General features: G+C 46.6%; 1 protein-coding gene across 1 annotated transcript in view; it reads left to right on the top strand.

Annotated features, from left to right (window-relative positions):
- Positions 1-23,047, top strand: part of EXOC4 (exocyst complex component 4) — a 408,882-nt gene that overhangs the window by 372,542 nt on the left and 13,293 nt on the right. The window contains exons 15-17 of the mRNA XM_049813739.1: positions 759-900; positions 3,652-3,830; positions 5,466-5,625. Coding sequence (XP_049669696.1) covers positions 759-900; positions 3,652-3,830; positions 5,466-5,625 — 481 coding nt within the window. The remainder of the gene's footprint in view (positions 1-758; positions 901-3,651; positions 3,831-5,465; positions 5,626-23,047) is intronic.

Raw genomic sequence — 23,047 nt, 5'->3', positions numbered from 1 at the left:
ATATGATAACAGCGTGTTACTCTTGTTAGTGAAGCTACTCCTTTAGCTCGAGTGGCAGCGATTTGTGTTGCAGGGGAGAAGGTTCAGGGTTCAGGCACTGTGCTAAAATAAAAGGGATGAAGGCTGCAGGATTGTAGCTGCATTGACACCTCTCCAAGAGAAATGATGCTCTCGTGGTTGGGATAAACTCAAGGTGGCTTTTTAAAGAGGTCTCAGTGGGAGGGAAACAGTTGGTCTATGACCAATTCATACGTGCTGCCTGCTTTTTAATTGCTTTACTGCCTAAGAGTTGTGTTTTATTAACAAGAATGAAGAAAGCCTCCCAGTTCCCTCTGAAGGGCTGGGGGCAGGCAAAGACTCATTTGAGATTACATGGGGAAGTCCATGGTGACCAAAAAGGACCATCTTTCCTGTCGGTGCCGTGCTTTGGCTCCCGAGCAGTTCTTTTCTCACTCCAAGCAGAGCAAGATAAATGTTCCTGGATTCTGCAGCTACAGAAATACTCACCACAGAGCAATATCTTCCCAAGCAAATGTATTCTGGTGCTTGATTAAACCCCTCAGATTCACTTTGGAGTTTAATCCATTGCAGAAGCAGTTTGTTGCTTCATACACTCCCAAATTATAGGCATTCTTGCTCAGCCAAAGGTGAGAGAGAACACACATGTTTAGGATGGAGGCAGACAAGATGCTGTGGTTACTGAAGCTGGGCAGTATTAATTAAGTATGTCACAAATTAATACTATCTTCTCTTGCTAGCCGTGTCTCCTGGCCAGGACAGCCATGCCAGTATGGAACACCTTCCTGCATCCGAACAGATCCTGCAAACCCTGAGTGAGCTGGCCAGGTCTTTTCAAGAGATGGCTGACCGCTGCCTGCTGGTTCTGCATTTGGAAGTCAGGTAAAAGCTCCAAATTCAGGTATCGCAGGTGAGCTCACGAGGCTATAGGTTAAGACTGTGTCCAGAGTACATATTATGGCATCTGAGACGGATATACTTGCCTGCTGGAGCTTCAAAGGTCAGTCCAGGAATGCCAGATTCTGTCGCCATGGATGGCCGAATGTGGGATGGAGGCAGAATTCCAAAAGTGGAATCTCCTAGGGTCGTCTGTGTCTTATGTGTCAGAGACTAGGAAAAATGGGGCGGGGCAGGGGGGGGCTTTGTCCTTAGACAATTGCACAATGATGTTTTAATAGTCTTAACAGGTGTCTGCACATTTATTAGCCACTGCACTTTGGATTGCAAATAGGAGCTTTTCTTACTACTTTTTCAAATAGTAACAGAAACTGGGTAACCAGCTGGATATTTTTTAAAGGGATGGATAATTTTATGATGTATCTGACTTCACATGCAAAGATTAAAGGCAGCAGATCCCTTTTTTCATGCTGCCAGCTGTCCACTCTGGGGCCGGGAAGACATTTTTCCCTTATGCATTGTATCAGCCAGGTGTATTTTCATTGCTTCCCATTTCTCTGAAGCATCAAATAGAAGTGGATGTCAGAGACGGGCAATGAGACTTGATGGACCATCAGTTTGTTCTGCCGTGACATACCCTGAGCCATATCGTGTCCTTGTGTACATAGGCAGAGCTCTGGTGAAGTCAGTGTGTAGCTTTAAAAAAAACCCACACGTTAGTTATTGTCAGCAGTCCTTCAACCTGCTATCCATCATCTGCTGGCCACTTGATTGCAGGCATCACAGATGAGCTGGGGTTTGAAGGATTCGAGGAAAAGATTGTTAAGGTATGGAAATGGAGCAGCTTTCCAGCTGCGATGTAATTGCAATGTGATGCCTGAGCTAACCCAGACTCATGGATGGGCACCAGCCTGAATGGGTTTCTGGCCTCAGTCCTCTGTGGCTTTCCATCACACTTGGGTTAAGCAGAAATAAGTGCAAATGTAATTCAGGAAAAATTTTGCTGTCATTTTAGAGCAGACCACTGCCCACCTCCTCTAGTGCTTCTAACGGGAGCCCCGGTTTAATGCTGTAAATACACCAAAGCATGTTACTCTGTGCAACAGGTAGAAAGGGTTGAGAAAAAGAGATGCTAACAACCAGGAAAATCCCCAGCGGGGTGGGAGCATCCCCATATTCATCACTGCGTTTGCAACCACCTGCAGCAACAGAGGAAAAGCCCAGTCCCTCTGATGGCTGTTACGAGCAGGTTTCCCTGAGATTCCTACGCCAGCTCCCCGTATCCGTGCCATTTCCAAGGTGCACAGTACAACGTGTACTCATTCACAGAAACCCTGTGCTTTAAGCAGGCACTCGGAGCACATTTGTAAAGAGCCTGGGAATTTATCCGGCCTCTTGCTGTTGCAGGTGCAGTCTCAGAAAACACTGGCAAACAGCAAAGCGGATTTGAGACGATGCAATTATCCCCCCCCGGGTTCGTTCACAGCTTTGCCAGATGCAGGTTGGCACCAGCCCGGCGTTGGCTTCTCCTCCTCCAGTACCGTGCGGGCATGACCCGAGGACAGTGGTCACTGAGATCCTGCTCCTTGGATTTAGATCTGCTTCCTTAAAGGATATCTGTTGGCACATTCACATCATTAACCATTTCTTTTGTTACAAATAACTGTGGAGTTTTAGATTACTTAATGTCTGTTATGGTATTTTCCTATAAAAAGCCTTATATAGAATTATACAGAAACAGGCACTCAAGAGAATGAACAGTTGGTTTTATTCTTGGAACTGCCCTAAATTGAACTTGCCTATGATGGCCACCTCAAGGACGTTTTCCGGGAGGACAGGGGACATGAAAGCCAGGACATACCCATCACAGCTTCTCCCACCCCAACACAACTCCCTGCTGTTTGTTTGGGCCAGTCTGGTGTGAACTTTCTGTCTCAGTGTGCTGATCCTGAGTTATGCTTCAAATGCAAGGGGTATTTCACCCAGGCTGTGATTTGGTTGTGTTTCCCTGACAGATGAAATTCAGAAGAACCCAACCAACCTCCTGTTCCCATTGAGTGATGTGGGTGAAACCCCAGAATTACAAAAGTAGGAGTTTTGCTATGGACTGTGCTGGACATTGCACTTTCCCCTATAGGTTTGAGAGCAATTACTTAATGACAGGTTTTTGCAGAACTGTAATAGGCGATTTGAATGCAACAGAATTTCTCCTTCGATGGAGGGATGATGGTTGGGCACGTTGCCTACAGCCCTACCAGGGAGCTGAGCAGAAAAGAAAAAAGTTGCAATAGTCTTAAATGCTTGGGAATAGGCACAACCTTGGCCTGCTAATTATCATTTCACGTCCCCTGGCTCATTTCTGCCAGTTACAACTGTTATTAGGTCTTTATGGTACATAGAAGGAGTTCTTATTTGAGCATCAGTATGGAAGTGCTGCTGAACCAGCACGTGTGAAGTTGGAGAACCTTGTGAAAAGACACTTGGCATTTTCCTGGGATGATGTAGGTCAGATCTGTTACTGAGGGGTCCTTTGTATTCACCTCTCTAGATGGGACAACGACATGTCAAGAGGAGGATGTGTTTAATGCAGACCTAAGTACCCATTTCTTAAAATTACTGTTATTTTTTACTTCCTTAAACACTGGAAGGAAAATAAGAAGGCGACACTTTGCATACCCACTGGTATTTTAACGCTGGGGTTGTGGCATTGTAACATCTCCCTCTTCTGTCTCACAGAGTTCATTGCTTCCACTACCTGATCCCGCTGGCTAAACAAGGGAACTACGCCATCGTCGCCAACGTGGAGAGCATGGACTATGACCCTCTCGTTGTCCGGCTCAACAAGGACATCAGTGCTATTGAGGAAGCCATGAGCGCCAGCCTCCAGCAGCACAAGTTCCAGTACATTTTCGAAGGTCAGGCATTTACCATCAGAGTTTGGTTCTTACGAAATGTTTTTTCATTCTCATCCCAAAGCTCAACAGTATTCCTTTTGGGGGTAAGGCAGACTGTGGTACTGTTGCCACCTACGGCAGATGCAAACACAGGGCACTCAAAAACCCTGTTGCCTCCATGCCATTTCTGAGCGTATTTGGCTCAAGAGGAGAAAGAGGCCCATGCTGAGTAGGAAGGCAGTAAGTTGATGTACGTGCAAGGCAGTTCTTCCTCGGCAAGCCGTAGGGCATGTGTATATATTACAAGCACAGCTTTATTATGGCTCAGTTCCTATCTGAAGTGTAGCCATTCCATTTCTAAAATTAAATTTAGAGAACATTAGCTCTTCTGATGTCTCATCTGTCGTGATTACCTTGGAGAATATAAATCATGTCTTGGTTCATCTCCCCTGTATTTATTTGTGGCACTGACGCACAGTTCTCTTGCCTGCGCGCCAGGATATGTGTCCTTTTATGTGGTGGTTGTTCAAAGTCAGGAGAAGGTGGGGACTGGAGATGGACCCATTGCCCAATATAATATGTCACCAGGGATGAAGGCTTTGCCTGATTTTGGGCACTGCTTACTGGTCCTACAGAAGGCTTTCAGTATCTGTGTACTTCCTTCCTGTACCCATGTAGCTACTGATGGAGCATTTTTTAATGGGATGTTTTCTGAGCTGTGTGAATCTGTGGTAAACTGAGTGATCACCAGCACATTGTAGAGCTCCTCTTACAGCTCAGGTCTACCAGGTCTCTTTGAGGAGAGTAAAATGGCTCCACACAGAGCCATGGGGACCATTCACATCTCGCTAAGCCATGAGGTTGAAATTTATACACACGCTCTTTGTGAAATGTGGGCACCTCTTAAGCCTTGTTTTGGGATTTACATATACCCCATGGTGGTTGCCTATACATGAACATATTTTCTTAATTCAGGCTTTTAATTGACATCTACTCTTGTACAGACCTGTGTACTGAGTGAATCAGGCTGGGGTTTTTGATACTTGTAATGCGACATGAGTGGATACCTCATTTTGGGAGTAGCTGTGACTTATAGCAGCCAGCTACGTCCTTCAGCAGCAGGGGAAAGATGGAGACATCATTCAGACACAAGAAACTATTCAAGACTGATCAGAGAGGTTGCACATCAAGTGCATTGAAATGCAGCTCATTTTTACTTTTGCAGACAGTGAGTTTACCAGGGAAAAATACTACCCTTGATAACAGATTAAAATACTATCATTTTGTAAGAGCAGTAGTGGTCTGTTGCTCTGCCCAGGCAGAGAGAGGGACTGAAAAGGACATTATGCAAAGCCTGACTACAAATCTGGAAGTGCCCTGGAAATATCAATGGCTATGATAATGCAGCTTTGAATTTTCATAGTGTTTGGGGGCAGTTTTGGTTTTTTACTAAGGCAGAAAATCTTGAGGAAAAGGCCTCCTAAAATGCACAGGGAAGATACTAAGGGCTGTTTCCAGGTACAGTTCAGTGTATCTCCTGTTCCAGTTCACATGTACCACTTAACAGTGCTCATTCATGGGTTTTATGATGAATTACTGTCACTAAATGTCTTCCTCCTGTGATTTTATTGTTTGTTTCCCCCCTCACCCTTGCAGGTTTGGGCCACCTTATTTCCTGCATTCTTATCAACGGTGCCCACTACTTCAAGCGCATCAGTGAATCTGGCATCAAGAAAATGTGTAGGAACATCTTCATCCTCCAGCAAAACCTGACGAACATCACCATGTCACGCGAGGCTGACCTGGACTTTGCAAGGTGAGCGGAGAGCCCCACGTTGTGTTTGTTACTATTTTGATGTCCACATGTACAGAGGTAGCTCCTTCCAGAAGCTTCACCGCTCGTGCGTGCAACTGGATCGATATCAAGTTAAACGCATAAAAGCGTTACTCGTAATATTCACTTTCCCCGTTGTTGAGCAACGTTCAGAGCAACACGGATCACTTGAGCTCAGCATGAGCTCAAAGCGATGGTCCCACCAAAGTGCTGCGCTTGGGGCTTCCTCTTGGTCTGGTTCTCCTAAGACCAAAACCCAGGCAAGGAAAAACTTCTAGGTATAGGTCTTGGGTGGAACTTAAACTGGATGAATCTGAGGCCTGGATTCATGCCCAGATAAGTAGTGTTTTGGTTTGTCGAAGGCTTAAATTTTTAGCAACTCACAGGAACAGTGTGAGTGAACCTCAGGGATGCCAGGTGCTCTCTCCCTTCAAGTGCTGTTGCCCTTAAAATAGTAGTAATTGTTGCCCTTAAAATAGTAGTAATAGCAACATAAAAACAAAACTGGACATGATAGATCCCCTGCCAGTTTCTCACCCACCTTGCTGCTTTGTTCACCAAAGGGGAACTGTTTGAGGAATAAGCAAATGGGTAAAAGCAAACACTAAACGGTGCGTGCTTTGCACGTGGACCTGGGGTGCTGGCTACAATTAGCCGTACTGGCTGATCCTCTGTGGCAGCAGCTGGTTCAGCAACGGGCAGCTGAGCCCAAGAAATAGCCAAAGGAAGAGCCTGGAACTTGCAAATTAAAGCACGTAGATCAAATGACTGAGTTTTTCGTGACACTTGGATATGACCCACCGCAAACACTGGAAATAGTTGGTGTCGTCATTTGGCCATTGCTCTTGGAGACTGAATTACGAGAGAAGCACAACTCCCTCTGATGAGGGAGAGTAGGTAAGACTGAGTGCCTCATTTACTTGGGCTCTCATATGGGGAATGATCTCATTATTGAATTAGTTTCTTCATAATAACATTGACATGGGGAAGTTATGATTGCTGAGACCTGGAGGAGGGGGAGAGAGAAAGATCCATTACTAACTCTCCAAGGAATTAAGTTCCCAAATTCAATCTTTCCTTTTTTAAATGATTTTTTTCCCCTGATCTGTTGAAATGCTAAATAAATTAGCCCAGTTTTTTGGCAGGCAGAACAGAGCTTGAGCATGTGCTGACAGCAACTGGCACCCAAATAACGAAACGCTGACCAAGCGCTGCTGGAGGCTGGCACGGCGCAGCTGGCCGTTTTCTGGAGAGGTCTTTACGGGAAGGGTTGAATAGCTGTGGGGTTCTGACTCGTATTGCTGCACAATTTGACGTGGAGTTTGAAGGGAAGGGTGAGGAGGTAACCTGTTCCCCAATCCCAATCTTGCTGGATGGGTGATATACCAGACCAGTAGTTTTCACAACATCAAACGCATACCAGTCCTCTTTATATACGAGTTTTGTGGTAAATAGATTTTCTCCTGCTCTATTGGAGCTGCTGGGTACCATCATCAAGAACTGTGGAGCTCAGGAGACACCTGAGCTTTCTGCACAGCAGCATCAGCTGCTTTGTGGTACCTGTGATGCAGATTTCTTCCCATAATATAAATTCAACAACATTTCTTTTTAGCTTTCATGACTGCATTGCTTCCCTCTTTCTTTTGGGGCAGATTTCTGTGATCTAGAGAGTATGTTTTATTCTTTTGTTCTTCAGATGACTCCTGAATGCTTATTATCCAAATTCCCCTTTTACATAAACAAGGCGTCTTGTGCATCCAAACCCTGCCCTGCTCACCTGAATTTACAATTACCCGAACAAGTTCTCATGGTACCCTAGGGACTCCAGTTACCGAGGTCTATTCAAACTATAAAATAAACATAACAGTTCACCCCCAGAAAGCATAAAATAACATCAATGTAGGATAAAAGTGATTTGTACTTCTGTGATATTGCTCATACAGGAATCTGTAAATGCTTTGCGCAGGAGCTAACTATCAGTTTTGCCTTTCTAAGGATGAGAAGCAGAGAGCAAGTGGTTCGTTCTTGTATGGGAGCAGTGGCAGAGCTGATGGAGAAATACTAACTCACCTGCTCTTCCTTCCCCCCTGCACCTCCTGGTAACTGGGGTAAATTCCCTCCCTGCTTCACTTCTCCAGGGAACTGGGTGGTCATTACTGAATGGGAGAGATTTCTGAAGTGGGTCTCACCCAGCCTGGGACTCACTGCCCCATCTCTGGTCTTTGCATTTGCCCTTGTACAAAATAATTCAACATTTACTCCAGTTTCTTTAAGGAACTTGATCAGAAGTCGTGGGCTCCTTTGATCACGGAAAGACATAATAGGTTTTTTAGTCTTTTTTTTCACACATGCAGAATAATAGATTTTCTCAGGCAGTTATGGAGCTCTTTGCCCTCCAGGTTGGATCTAAGCTTCATCTGAAGCCAACTGGCTTCTGCTTCCCCCGGACAGTCGGTTCACTGCCCCTGTTGCTCCCTTGTCTCCTTGATATTTATTTATCCATGAGAGTGTGACACTCAGGGTTCAGGAAGCAATCGGCCACAATTAACGATCAATACATCACTCTTCATACAATCACTCTTCCTACGTTAAGTTTTAATTCTGGAACAGGTCCTGTGTGGTCCTTTTGTGAAAGTGAATGCATTCAAAGTCTGATGTGCTCAAGTTTATAGGAAAGACCAGACCATTTGAGAAAAGGACAAAAGACTTTCAAGATTTTCCTGGGTGTCGTGCTTTTGATTTGGGGTTTGGTTTTGCTTTTATTTTTCACTTTTGATATATTCTTCAAGGCTTTCTATGGGCCTCAAAGAGCACTGGGCATCCCCTTTCTTCTCTGTCTCGGTGACTTAGTCAGTAGAAACCCTAACCAGGGAAGCCAGAGAGGGAAGATCTTTCTCCTCTGAAGCCAAAATCACGTAGAGGATTCACAGCAAAATCTTAACCCTCGCTGGTTTTGGTGAAACTCTTGCTGTTTAAACCACATTTTTCAAAAGATCTATAATCTGCAGGTGACAACAGCAGGATTTGCTGCTTTGGGAGTAGTACAATGGCAGGTGGAAAATTCATTTCAAATGAGTTTTGCTTTGAGAATCTCAATTCAAGGTAGAGCGGGGTAGGGAAGCTCTGTAGAGCATCACAAAGCAGAGCCAGAGCATGTTTCCATTGAAAAAAATAAATTGCCAAGTTCTACGAGCTCTAGCAAGGAGTTTCTCCACCGGCAGGAGAAAGGGTAAAATAGGCTGGTTCTGACTGCTGAGGTGTCGCGAAAGGAGTTGTAGCATTTGCTAAATTTCCTGCAAATATTAATAGGTTTTTCTCTTATATGCATGTTCAGTATCTAGGCCAGCAGAAACGCAGTCAGTCGTTAGGGCATCCACTACTGTATTAAAGAAAAAGCAGTATTTTATTCCCGTGTATCATACCTAGGCGTATACTGCAAAGTCTGGGGCTGAGCGTGAGTTTCAAATACCTCCAAATTTTGGAAGTTTCAGACCCAGAATTAGATTTATGGCATTTGAAGGATAAAATTCAGCTTCAAATTTGGATTCCAGTTCAGGTCTTTTCCCTTGTGCCTTCTTTCCTGCTCCCCCTCTATCCTCACCAAAAATTACACTTGCACGTTTATGCAGAGATTTCATCAGAGGTAGTCAAAAAGGGCTAGGTTTCTGCTTCAGACTTATCCTTAAATAAAATATCACTCAACTCCTAGATGTTCATTTTTCATTGAACAAAAAAAAAACTTTCTCAGACATACAGCAGTGATAAAATTGCCCTATTCTTGAAAGTTAATTGAGGTGGTTGCAAGGGGAAGGGAGAGACCAGTGATGAAATGTGAACATTTCATACAACACAGTGTCATTTTGACCTCTGAGATAAAGGGGTTTGAGTGGTGCTACTCGTCATTACTGGATCTGAAAGTGTCCTTCATCCCTTAAACGGTTTGCAGCATAGTGAACCAGAGGTGTCTGTACACCTAAGAGTTAGATCGAAGGTTTCCCTGCTGCTGCCATTCAAGTTAGCAGTTGCTACCCCATCTATCCCGCAGGGACCAGGAATCTTTTCCTTCTGCTAAAGACGTTACCAGGACCCTTGGCTCTGGCCACGTCTTTAGAGTCGATGTGGCACCTACGTTGTCACTGCTGGCAGATCCCAACCACTCTGGAGAAGTCCCCAGTGAGAAGGCATGGGGAGAAGAAGCCATCAGCGTGGGGAGAAGAAGCCATCAGCACGCCAGACGGTTATTCATAGGTCAGCCACGAATAAGCCCTTGAAATGTAGTTCAGATGCCTGTAATCAAATGTGTCTATCGGTATACAAGGGCTGCTTGAATTTTTGTCGTTCACAAAAGAGAATGACCTTTGCTTCCACTCCCTGGCAAAATGCAGCTGCAGCTGCTGCTCTGACCTTGTTCCTCTGCGTCCGTGCTCTCCTGGTGACACCCGTGAGGCTGCGATTGTCACGGTTTAACCCGACAGGCAGCCAAACACCACACAGCCGCTCACTTACACCCCCCCCCGCCAGTGAGATGGGGGAGAGAATTGGGGGGGGGAAGTAAAATTCGTGGGTTGAGATAAAAACAGTTGAATAGGACAGGAAAGGAAGGAAAAATAATAATAATGATAAAAAATTTAGAATATACAAATCAAGTGATGCACAATGCAATTGCTCACCACCTGATGCCCAGCTGGTTCCCAAGCAGCAGCCCCCAGCTGGCTTTCCCCCCAGTTTATATGTTGGGCATGATGTCCTATGGTCTGGGATATACCTTGTGTCAGTTGGGCTCAGCTGTCCCAGCTGTGTCCCCCCCCCAACTCCTTGTGCCCCCCAGCCTCCTCGCTGGTGGGGTGAGAAGGAGAAAAGCCCTTGGCTCTGGGTAAGCACTGCTCAGCAACAACTAAAACATCAGTGTGTTATCAGTATTATTCTTATCCTAAATCCAAAACACAGCACTATACCAGCTACTAGGAAGGAAATTAACTCTATCCCAGTGGAAACCAGGACAACGGCGTACATGTACTTGCTTGTATTCTTACATTCTCCAGGGAAACACCTTCCTTTCGCCCATACAGCCAGCTGCAGGGAGTCAGGAGAGAATGGCACCAGTCCTCATACTGGTTTCAAAGTAAGGGAGAACTGCCAAGGCATTTGTAGGAAGCAGTTACAGTTGACACCGGTTACTCTAAATGGCTCCTGGAAACACACCCTTTACTGAAAACCCATCTTTATTTAGGTGGGGAGGGTAGGAGAGTATCGATGAAGGAGGATGCGGCTGGAGCTTGAGCTTTCTTTCAAACCAGTGTCAAACTGCTGCATCACTGGTTGCACTGGATAGCAAGGTCAAGGTGCCGAGATGTCTGCACGGGGCCACAGGGTGTGATGGGAAGAGATTAGTGTGGGTTTGGGAAGCCACGGATCTGCCTCAGCTCTGCTCTGGCACCTAAAAAACACTCTGGTTTTCCTTGTAAGTTTGAGTGAATCACAGCAGTAGGGTGGAGATAGACCCGCCGGTTTTAGGACTAGCTCAGCCGGTGACAAGAGGCAGAGATGCCCTTGTGCTACAAATTTCCAGTGCAGACAGGCCCGTTGCTTTCAGCACAAGCACCCATGGAGGTGGCAGGGTTGTCCCATCCATTGCTCTGATTCTTGCATGGGAAGAACTGGAAAATACCACCGGGAACAGTCTCTGAACTGCAGCAGCAGGATTTCAGAGGGTGCTTTTATTTCGGAGCGCAGTTCTGGTTTGGATGCTTGGCATTCAGGGCTCCTCTCCTGCTACGACTGGCAGGCAGGGGACTTTTTTGTTTGATTATACAGGGGCAGGAGAGGTTTGTGCCTCTTGCCTAATGTGCAAGGCTGTCCCAGGCAGGAGGAATAAGTGATAACTTGCTGCCATCTACTGGGTGCTTCAGAGGGAAGGGGAAGCCAGCGTTCATTAGAGATCCCTTAGACATCCCAGTGCTCTGAAAGAAGTCTTTTTCATTGCCAAATATTATTTCTCTTTCTGATTTTACTCTTGATAAATACAGAAACAGGAGGCTGTGTTTGCTGCCTGGGTGCCCAGGTTGCCTGAGGTTGTAGCTGGTTGAGGGAAGCCTCCTCTGAGAGCTATTCTTGATGCTTGACTTGTGCGCATTGAACGCCAGGTCCAGCGGACGTGAATCCCCTTCGTTCAGTGGCAGAGCAGACTGCTGTTCTGCTCTCAGGTGCCTCCGCAGTGCTCCTGCGATGGTCCTCTGCTGCCTGTCTTCGCTTGTGGTTCAGAACTGCGTGAGAAAGGCATCTCAGATGTTCTTCCCTGGGGCTGCACTCAAGCCACGAGAAAATTTGGGGCGTTTAAAATCATTCAGTTTGAGTAAAACCCACGTTAGTTGAGTAGACAACTTGCGTACCAGACACTCTAACTCATGTATCCACCACAGCACTTAGGGGATTCAAAAGCAAATGGAGCAGCCTGCTAGAAAGGATATTGCAAGCTACCAAGGAGTATTTTTGGTACCCTGGAGTAGAAATGCTGGTCACTGACCCATACCCTCTTGACTCAGTGGAAGAAGCTTTATTGTTCACAGAAGCTGTAAATGTGTTTGTCTGGAGGAATTCCTCTCCCCCCACTTCATGCCCAAGGCCCTCAGTGCTGTGGAAGGAAAAAGTCACCAGTGCTTTGCAGTACGGATCCTAGGAAGACCGTTCCCTGTAGAGGAGCCAGAAGCAGAACAGGCTCTGGAAGAAAAGCTTCTCTTTGCTGACAGCGTGGGAAAGACGTGTTATCTCCATCACGATGCTGGACTCATGTTGTGTATCTGTGGAGCATGCCCTCATTTTGTTTTTGCCGCTTTTAATTAACAAAGCTGCTTTAGTTTTCAATTAAGGACTTGGTTACAACAAAATCTGTATTTTCTTTTCCTTTCTTTTCTCTCTTGTTTTCTCCCCCCTGTAGTTTCCACTGAGCTTTGATCTCAGTGCAGGTTTAATTAGCTGTAATTAGTGGTTTCACTGCATTAACCAAAAATCCCAACCACAGAGGATGAAAAAACACTGCTCGGCTTGATGCCCCCTCCTTCCCCTCCTCCTTTTGCTTCCCCCGTGTTCTCTGGGGGATCAGAGACTGTCCCCGTACGGTCCCTCACCAAACGGGTGCTGCTGGGTGATGCCCCATGCATCCCAAACAGCTGCCCTGTTACGGACTCATTAAAACTACGCTGGAACAAATCACCCATCCGTGTAGTTTAATTTCCAGTTAAATTTGCAGCTGCCATGAGTTTTAGCAGGACACCAATTTATGCCTTCACAACATTTCATAGAGCGCTTCTTGAGGTTTCTGACTGCTTTCTGCAAGACAGTGCATTTACAGCAAGGTGCCTGCTCGAGACTTCCCAAACTTTCAGCTTCTGCCGTCCAGCATGAGCTTCTGGAAGCCATGGCGTGGCCATGTCCTTTGCTGGAGCTGCCCAGCTCCCCAGCACAGAAACAAGAGGGACTTTTGGAAGAGGCAGTTCTGACCTGGAGAAACCCACATCGCTGGTCTGCTCTCCTGGATGGAGGTGCACAGGGAAATACCGCATACCTGGCCACGCAGTTCGTTTGGTTGATCACGACCAAGCAGGAAGAAACCAAAGAGCTCGTTGAGCCGGTGAAGCAAGAGCAGCGCTGTGAATCAGATCTCCTGTCAAGATATCCACTCGACACTTGTTAGAGATCAGCATACCCCACACCGAGTCCTACCAGCCACTCGTGTTGGAAAAGGTCTCAGTTCCTCTCACCAGCTCAGAAGTTTTATGGATATTTATGGAGAAAACACTGAAAAATGCAGTGTTCCCACATAGTTCACCTTGATGCCCAAGACTGGAGATCTCACATGGGTCCCAGCTGACCATGGCTGTTTTCAGGCTCACGCATGCCCCTCATCTTCTTGCAGCATCGGGAAACAAAAGGTTTTCCTTGTCCCTTCCTCAGTTCTCCAGGATAAGGTGTTGGTGAAGTTCAGATCTAAGCTTTACGTCCGTGAGTGTTTGAGAGAAGAGTTGGGCCAGTCTTTGTCTTTGTCTTTGAATCACTGGCCCGTGGTGCGGAGATGTACAGGAAAGGCAACACCCCTGTCCTGAAACCTGAAAATGGTTCTCGGGTCTTCTTGCCAGAGCGAGGAGGACCCATGCTCTGAATCCCATGTTCCCCCAGGACTCAGGAGCCATCTCTTCCTGTCCCAGGTTTGTCATTTTGGGAAAGGCAGCCTTCCCAAGGCCAGGAATTGCACTCTTCTTGCTGAGCCATGACCATCCCCTCCAGGTAATTCTTCTTTGCCACAAAAATAGACTTCTTTGTGGAGCCTGATGTGACCTGGAGATGGGGTCTTAATGCAATCTCCAGTTGAAGTCTCTCTCCTGAAGTCTGAAGGCTTAAAATTCCTTTTCAGTCACTGTCAGTGACTGCAGATGGTAAATTTATTCCCCGGATAATCTGTATGAGGGCTGTGCTCTGGCCAGTCTTCTGTCACCTGGGTCCTTTCAGCCCTATCCCCTTCTGCAGGGTCCGAACATCCAAAGTGGTTCAGTTAAATCAGCTGCTGGAAGGGCTTAGTTTCTCCCAAATTTGGGCATCCCAATGGACATCGGATATGAGTAGATCCAAATGCCCCCAGTTCGTGCAGGTCTGAAATACTCCCTAGAACAGCGCTTGGTGCTTTATCTGCCTCATCTGGAAGACTACCTCCAAAACATACTGTATTTTATTTGCTATGCAAAATGCGTAGCCAGTACACAACAAAAGATCAGCAGCTCTTTACAGCGCACCATCATCTAGGAGGAAAGCAGCAGCCAGCTCTGAAGGCTCGGTGAGAATTTGCGATTGCGCTTGCATATACCCCGCAATGCCGACACCTCGGCAAATACCACCTTCCTCTTCTCGTCCTTTGCACAGCGGGCCCTGATGCGACACAGTAAATTAGAGCAGGGAAGCGATCCAGCTTGGGGGGAAGGGCTATGTTTTGTTTTTCGCATCAGCTTTTTCTCTTTTTTGGCAGGATCAGCTCCCCAGTCTGGTTCACAGCGGGCCTTGCAAACAGCTGTGCTGGCACAACCGAAGGAGAGGGAACAAACAAGGAAATGAGCTGTAAGGCTCTGAAATGATGATGTTCCTGAAAATGGAACTTTATCTTAAATTAGGATAAGACATCAGGGGTGAAGAAGGGAATTGCTCAAGGTAGGAGCAGAGGGGAGGCAGGAGGAGCGAACACGTCCTCGTGCAGAAGTGGCTGCTCTTCCCACACCATCTTCGGGCCATTTGGCCTGACTCCAGCCAAAGAACGGACACCTTTTGTTCTCAGGTTTGCTGAGTAGCCGATTTCTTATTCATTGCGTGTGTCTGGGAAATGCCTTGCCTGCTGCTGATTCTCCGCATTAGGAAAAAACTCCAAGATGCCCTAATGGTGATATACCAGATGTTCGGAAGCAAAGAGCCTGACTCTTGGGGGATGACATTTCTCGTGTTTGTCCTTAAGTAATTTTCACGTAATGAGAGCACTTGAGCACATGAAGGTGGAAAGAAAGTGGCTGAACCACCGGGTAATGACAGCACGTCACTCCCCTACCTTTGGTGACTGCATGGATTATAAATTCCTCAAGGAGGGGATTTTGCTGGCTTTGTAATTAAAACACACACCAGACATTTTGCAGACGTGGACCGTGGCAGCCTGAAGAACACACACTCAAGTCCAACAAAGTATTTAAGCCCGAGTTTAACTTTCAGATATATGCACTGAGCCATTGAACTGATGAATACTTGCTCTATAACTAGAGATCTGCCACAGTCACGTCTCCATCGGACCTGGTTGCCCTTAGTTCCCTTCACAGCAAGTAGTGAGAAGTGAGCATGATTAGAGTGCAATTTTCTGAATTGGCTTAAATTTTCTTTGAAATGAGATGAAGGGCCTTCTAGGAGTGCCTGTTCCTTGTGACAAGGATCAGGGAGCAGAGGTGACCCGCTCAGGTGGAATTAGCCACGGCAGACGTCGATCGCTAGGCAAGGTGAGCCCTCCCCGGCTATCTGGGGTCCGGAGGTGACTTTGCAGGTGGGCAGATCAATCTGTAAGCGCCCTCGATAGGTTTTTACACCCAGTAGCAGCCCCGTATTAACTGGATTAGGGGGCTGAATTAATTTGGCAGTTCCTACATCCCTCATGTCCGAACACACTGCGATGTGTGAAATCACGTAGCATCCGCTCTTCATCGGTATCGCTCCATATAGCAGAGGAAGCATCTTAAAATATCACTCAGTACTGGAAGGCGCCAGTCCTGCCCAGGCTTTCCACTGTTGACTCAACGGTTTTATTTTGATCAGCCATTTCAGTTTTTCCCGGAGGTGCTTTTAATTTTCGCACTGTAACCTTTAAAGATATAGGTTTTAGTGGCCTCAGTAATGATTTTCATTGCCTGAATGTGGATGTTTGAGTTGCTCCGAGTAAAGAGATTAATTCAATTTTCCTAAACTGGAAATGGACTGAAAAACTGAGAGGCTTCATTGACTTTCTTTACTTGGTTCTTGGTGTATTAGTGAAACAATCAATGGAGGTGAACTTCTCAGCCAGCAGAAACCGGCATTCACATTTCCAGGGACACAAGCTCAGGAAGATGTGAATAAACATTTTTAAGAAGTGTTTTTGGCTGTTAGACTTGGCCAGAGCACATTTCTACTCTGCATTAAAAACATCAGGATATATTCTCCTGGAAGTGAATTACAAACAAATTCCTCATTTATCCCTGAGGTGACAGTCTTTTGCTGATATGTGCTTTCTTGAGACTAATAAGTTTTGAATGTTGGTGGGAAAAAAAAAATCAAAGTAATTACTTTGTGTTCCCAAGCTTCTTATTTGTGTAGGTGCATGTGTGTTTATCTCTTTCTGTCATGCTGCATTGCTAATGGTAATTAAAGTGAAGGGATTTTTTGTGTTAGAAGTTTTTCTTCTTCATTTCTGCCTTTAGTGACTTTGGCCTCCATGGAGATGCTTAGCCACTGACCAGTTACTTGTAGAACTGCAGTTGCTTTAGTATAAGGTCTAAGTTCAGAAAACTCTGGCTGTCCATCTGGAATTGGATCGTTTTGTTTATCCAGGTCTGCAGCACGTAAGTTAGGTGTTTGTTTTCTTTGCAGACCAAGTTTTGAAGGGTGTGAGTCCTGGTATTCAGATCATCTTGGTGGTGGTTCTTGCAAATCACAGAGTACTCATCAATATTTGCTTTATTTCACTACACAGAATTTGGTATGTGGGTTTTCATAGCAAAAATGCGGAGCAAAACCAAGTTGTACATGGTCAGCAATGGTGTGGTGTGTGCTCACCACGTGTTCGTGCCTCCCTGGTAAACCAGTGTAGGACGTTGTCTATGGCTCAGTGGGTGGGCCAGGGAGTTCTGCCAGGTTTCCAGCCTTGGGTGTCCATCCCACCCGGGGGGGGGGGCTTCAGTCTCTCCCTGCACTGCAGTTTTTTGCACGAAACATGAAATATGTGGGCTGGAAAGAGGCCACAGGGCTTTCCCACCGGCTCCCCAGGCTGCAGAGTCTGCAAACCAGGTCTCAGTCTCGATCAGGAGACCAAAACTGCAGCCCCACCACAGTGTCCAGAAACTGCCTAGGTTAATACAGGGTTTCTCATACCGTAGAAATACGAAGAGGAATGCGAAAGCTCATTTCCAGGTCCATGTAAAGCATAAAACACATGTGATACACCACTGGCTTTAGCCATGAAGGGGCTAGGCGGGCTTTTGTGTGCATAGAGAGCAGCTTTATTGGTTTGCTTGCTTTAAAAATGCCACAGGAACATTTTAGCAATCCTCTTCTCTCAGTTGAGTCCGAGGGCCTTCTCCTCCTGCCTTCTCTTGGTCCCCTGCACTTCCACAGCTTCAGGCTATGGAAATCACATCAAGCATCGGACAAGGTGTTGGGCTGCAACCATGACTGCGCTGGAGACGCTGAGGCAGCAACGTGCAGGGATGGAAACGGTGATCTCATTAAAGGTGGGGTCAAAATATACCTTTTACAGCATCCCTCCTAAAACAGCCATTGTATTTATTGTATGGGGCATTGCGGGGCACGGCGGGTTGAAATCTGAAAGACCTGCATGGTGCTGGTTGGAGACGCAGCAGCGGGGATGTGAAGGCAGGCAGGCCACGCAAGCATGCAAGACGAGTGGTTGGTAGTAACGATCTTACTAAAAGGTTCCAACCTTGAAATGGATCCTAAATGTCATGACAGAGGCCAGGTCTCCCAAGGGAGATTTGTGCTTCCAAGGGGCAAAAGTTGATTTTGAACAGGCGGAATAGCGCCAAAATGGAAAGCGATGTCCTCATCCTCTGTTAAGGGTCACAGCCTTCTCCATTCCCGCAGCACTGCGGCACATCTCACTGGTATCTCCTGGTGAAATTCATGGCATCCAGACCCCCGTGTTGGTGGCGAACGGCTGTCTTTCGGTCGGCGCGGCTGTCGCCTCTGTGCACGCAGCTGGTGGAGCGGCTCAGCTCTCCTGTGGAGCAAACGCACGCTGGTTTCTAATTCAAAAAAAACAAGCAGATGGCCAAAAAGGAGGGGTGGGCATGTAAAGCTTTGCCTGCAGCTCTCCCTCCAGGAATTCAGTGGGCCAACAAAGATCAGGAGAGTTGGTGGCAGAGATTGCTGTGGTAGAAAGAGCCCGGAGGAGGGATGGAGAGGGACCTTTAACCCTAGAACCTGTGTGCCATGCAGAGCTCGAGGAGCGGAGTGTTTGAGGTGCTTTATACCCTCGTGGGAGGCCACGAGCATCTTTTTGTACCCGTGGAGGTGCAATAACATCCCTAGCTGGATGTCTTTACATATTTAAATTCCAATTCAGTCTTTAATTAGTTTTTGTGATCATTACTGTTTTGCACGTGATCGCTGTCCAGAGAGAAGGGAGGAAGAAGAGGTTGGTTTTGCTTTTAGTTTAAGGGGTTTTTTTTCCTCTACAGTAGCAAAGAGTAGCACCTACCAGCCCAAGGAATGGGCTTCAGTGGATCGTCTGCTCTCTTTGCAGCAAGGTCCCCCATGCTCACCTGCGAGCCATAAGAGCTGGGTGTTGTTACGGGGAAGTTTGCCAAGGGGAGGTGGAAGGGATGGGAGAAGGATGGCCATTTAAACGCTGTTTAATTTGCTGACCAGCTGGAGATGTAACAAGCAAATCTCCAATTCCGTCTCATAGTTCCTAAAGGGTAAAATAACATCCTGGGGATAGTTCTGGTTTGAGGTGTCTCTGTCATCTAGCCTTGGACTGCCCTGATTGACACTGTTTAAAATTTAGCTCCAGACTCCAGATTGAGCCTGAACAAACATCCAGTGTCACCCCACAGGAACAGATACCCCTGTGAGTGTATTTGAATGTGAACTCCACGTCTGAGCTCTCGCATAACCTGCTTGGAGTTGCTATTTGATCTAGAAATTGCTTTCTGCTCCCATGCTTAAAGGTGGGCTCTGCCTGTGCTGAGTTTGTGTGCTGAAGGTGTGGTAGCCTGCTGGGAGCTTCTGCTTAAATGCACAGCAAACAGAGCTGTTAGAGGAAGGACAGATTTTTTAAGAAGGGAGGTTGGCGTGACACACAAAAAAAATTGCAAAGAAAGGGGGGAACCATCAGTGTGTGAAGAACACCCATCCCAGGCATTTGTCTGCAGCTGAAATAAAGGTAAATATTGGATTGTCAGCTTGAAATGCATCTCTATTGCCTAGCTCCAGCCTGCAAATGGAAGCAATTAGAAAAATGTCCTGCCTTTTTCACAGTAGGCTGCATCTTTCTAGCACAAGTCCCACAGATAGAAAGACACATGCAAGTCCTTAAGTAGCAGATTGGTTTACCCTGTCAGTCAGATCTCATTAGAAACTGCAATGCTTCATACCCAGTAATCTGCTAGGAAATAACAGATATTGGTGCTGCGCGATATGTTTTTAAGAGTCACGGCTCATCACTTTTCTATGCACTAAAGTCGTACCTTTCGCAGAGGTCTCTCTCTTAATTAGATGGAGCCAGGGAGCAGAGCATTTCAACCTGCTGATGCAAAGGCATCCGGGAATCAGAAATGTTTCACTTGGAACGTGTATGAGCAGGCAGGGCACGGCTGGTAGGGTGGAAAATATCGGTGCTAGGACACAAGGGGGACAGGTGAGGATGTGGCCAGCTCTGGGAACAGTGCTTTCAAGGTCACAGTCGAGGACAGGAGGGGGGAGAAAGGAGCAGGGGGTAGCAATGGCCTCAGGCCAGTTTCTGCTAGACTCTAGGAGGGAAGAGGGAAAATGAGCAAAGGACAGAAATAGCACAACGGAGAGGACCAACAAGGTCAAACCATGACAGCGTTAGGGCAGAGCAAGATATCTTGACAGTAGGGTCCAGGGCAGGTATAGCCCACGAACTGTACAGCAGAGCTGGCCAATTTTCCAGCTCCTTTAAGTCAGGTGTGGAAATCTCTCGACAACCAGGAGCCCCAAGATGTGTAGCGTGTACCCGTGGAGGTAAGAGCACTTACTCAGGGTGTCTCAGGGGCATCCCTCTGGCTCAGCGAGTCCCCAGTAGCTGGGAAGGTGATCTGGAGAAACATCACTGACCTTCTCCTCTCCGGACGAGTGCCGTTGGCCACAGTCAGCACAGCGGGACACCAGGACATGGACTTTTGGTGGACTGTGGTGTGGCCTGGTGCAACCGTTCGTGTGTTGCACGGCAGCTCCCTGGGTGCTTGTCTTCTACTGCAGGGAGGAGCAGACCCCAGGATACCTGCGGCCAGCAGCCCTGTGCCAACACCTTCCAACATACACGCTCATCGCATGCACGAGCGCACGTGCTTATTGTGCCACGTGCTCCAGGCTTGGCAGCCGTGCTCAACTGCTTCAGGACTGAACACAACTCGGGGACTTTAGGTTGGCTGTACCTGCCGTGGTGCCACCTCAGCGTGGTCTTTGCTCGGGGTTAGTCCATCTCCGAGAAGCAGACGGGCACACTAAAGCGGCTGAACTGCTTCTGCTACTTAAAAGCTGGCTTGAGTAGCTGCCTGCCCCTACCTGGAGCAGGCTCTGTTTCCAGATTTACCAGGGACTTGCTAAGGATGTGATTCACTTTCCTAAATACAGTGCTATTTGAAAGACCCTTGGATAGTGTAGGTATGTGAGCAGGGATGGCAGGTGTGGCACAGGGGTCACAGGAGACCCAAACCCCATCTGAAATGGTTGCACTAGACACCTGTGTTTAGGCAATTTGAGATACATTCCTCCATTTCGCTCTACAGTTAATTACTCTCCAACAAGCAAGATCCTTAATTCATTCACTTTTGGTCTGTTTTGGAGTTTTGGGCCAACTCAAGGCTGGTAGTGAGCCTTTCTGTTGCCAAGCCACATGTCTTATCGGTGTCCCTAAAGAAAGATTTCTACCAGCTGCATTGTACAACCAGTAGTTCCGTTCCACCTGGCGAAGATTGGTGCCTGAGGATGTGCAGGTCATTCCAGGTGATGGATCATTCTTGGCCGATGGGGTCTGTAAAACTCGTAGCTATCGCATGGTATCATCAGGGTATCTTTTCCTGTGTTACATGCTGTAACGTGCCGAGTTGGCCAAAGAAAGTTCCAAGATTGTTGTTCCACGTTTCAGATGATGAGAGCTGGGGCTGACGCAAAGGTCTTTGCTAATTGGTGCAGCTGGGAACCTTCCTTTCTCACTGGTGCTGAAGCATTGATGATTAGGGCAGTAATTTGCCCTTGTACCAGGGAATATTCTCACCTCCAGCTGATCTCCTATGGATTTCCACACTGCCTTCCTCTAGAGCAAGTGACCACTGGTGGGTACCCAAAGGAGCCACAGCCCCACACAGAGAGGAGACCACCGATAAGCCCATCTCCTGGCTCTGGGATCTAACCAGATTCTTGCAGGCTCCATGGAGCCAGTTGCGTCACGTGGGGACAAGTTGCCGTTCAGCAGTTTCTGACCCATGGATGAACAGATCCACATCATCTTCTTCCCTTTCTTCTGTCTTCAAGCTTATGCAGTAACATCCTACTTTGGGTATTCAGCCACCCCAGTGTTTTTCACTATGAGCTTTCCCAGAAAATACGTGGTCCATCGGAGTTGGATTTTGGATACTAAGGTGTGATTATCATAATTACCCTCTGACTTCCATCCTTGAATGAGCTGAAAATGCTGCCCCGAAAGGGAAGCTGTGGTTTTTGCAGCTGAATCAGTAAAAAAACGAGTAAACTGAGAGATGATTCTTCAGCTGCAGAAGGCGACTGGCTCGAGGGCACAAAAGCACACAGTCTGAGTGGGGAATGCAGATCAGGCAATTCCTGTCTATCCAAGGTAGATCCTCTGGTGAGGCTGACATTAAAAATTCTGACTCAAATGCAGGAAACATGGAGTTAAGGAGGTGAATTATTGATGGAGAGCAAGTATTACCATATCTGACAGATGGAGACTGTCTGAGAACATTTTGCAGAGTGGCATCTGCACCATGCCTGATTGGCGTCCCTGAACTTTCGCACATCAGATGTAGAACATCAACACACAAACTCTGATGTAGCAATTAAATCTGTCCCGTAATGAACCTGGCCTTCGTAGCCAAGAGAAATCCATATGCTCAGGTAAAGACCAAAAACCTCGATTCTTGTATTTATGAAGATATTAAAATAATTACATCCAGACCACTGCATTTGAATATACATATATGATGTCAGCATATACAGATATGTATCGCTTTCAGGCAATGGTCTGCAATGTGTAATCTCTTACTCAGATTTTACTGAAGACTGTAAAGCTTGTCTTGTATTTTACAAATTGTATTCCAGATTTGAGATCAAATAATATAGAAAAGATACAAAATCCAGATGACATCTCACATCACCTAAGCGCATTAACATCTAAAGCTGAAGTCAGTCTCTCAACTGCATACAGTAGTCATAGATCAGATATGTATTCCACGTTGTCATGTGTGCAAAAACAAAGAGAAGAATAAAAAGAGGTTCAAATAATAGCAAGTTTTATGCTTTCATGAAGAACAGCTTGTATTATGAAGAAGCAATATGTAAAATATGTCTTTTTTAATAAGATTCAGTGCCTTTGTATTCCAGGTTGTTTTCTTAAGCCCAACACAACTTGGTAAATGATTGTAATTTTTCGCCATCTGTTAACTGTTTGGTGCGCTGTGTGAAATTCATTCTTCCTTCACTTGTAGCATGCAAATGTGCGCATTCTGAGAATCATCAGGAAAACATGCTTTTTGTCGCTGGAGGGGGTTCAAGGATGGACACCAGCGGGGAAGCTGGCCCTGGGAGGTTACTCCATGAGCATCAGCTTGGGGATGGCTGGTACTGGGTTGTAGCCATCCCGTTGCACACACAAAGGACTTCACTCTGACCCCCTAATCTCAACAGACCTTCATTT

This window comes from Accipiter gentilis, chromosome 11, assembly GCF_929443795.1.
Source record: "Accipiter gentilis chromosome 11, bAccGen1.1, whole genome shotgun sequence".
Classification (NCBI taxonomy): domain Eukaryota; kingdom Metazoa; phylum Chordata; class Aves; order Accipitriformes; family Accipitridae; genus Astur; species Astur gentilis.
Note: the sequence above shows the minus strand (reverse complement) of the source record. Positions and strands in the feature narration are given on the sequence as shown.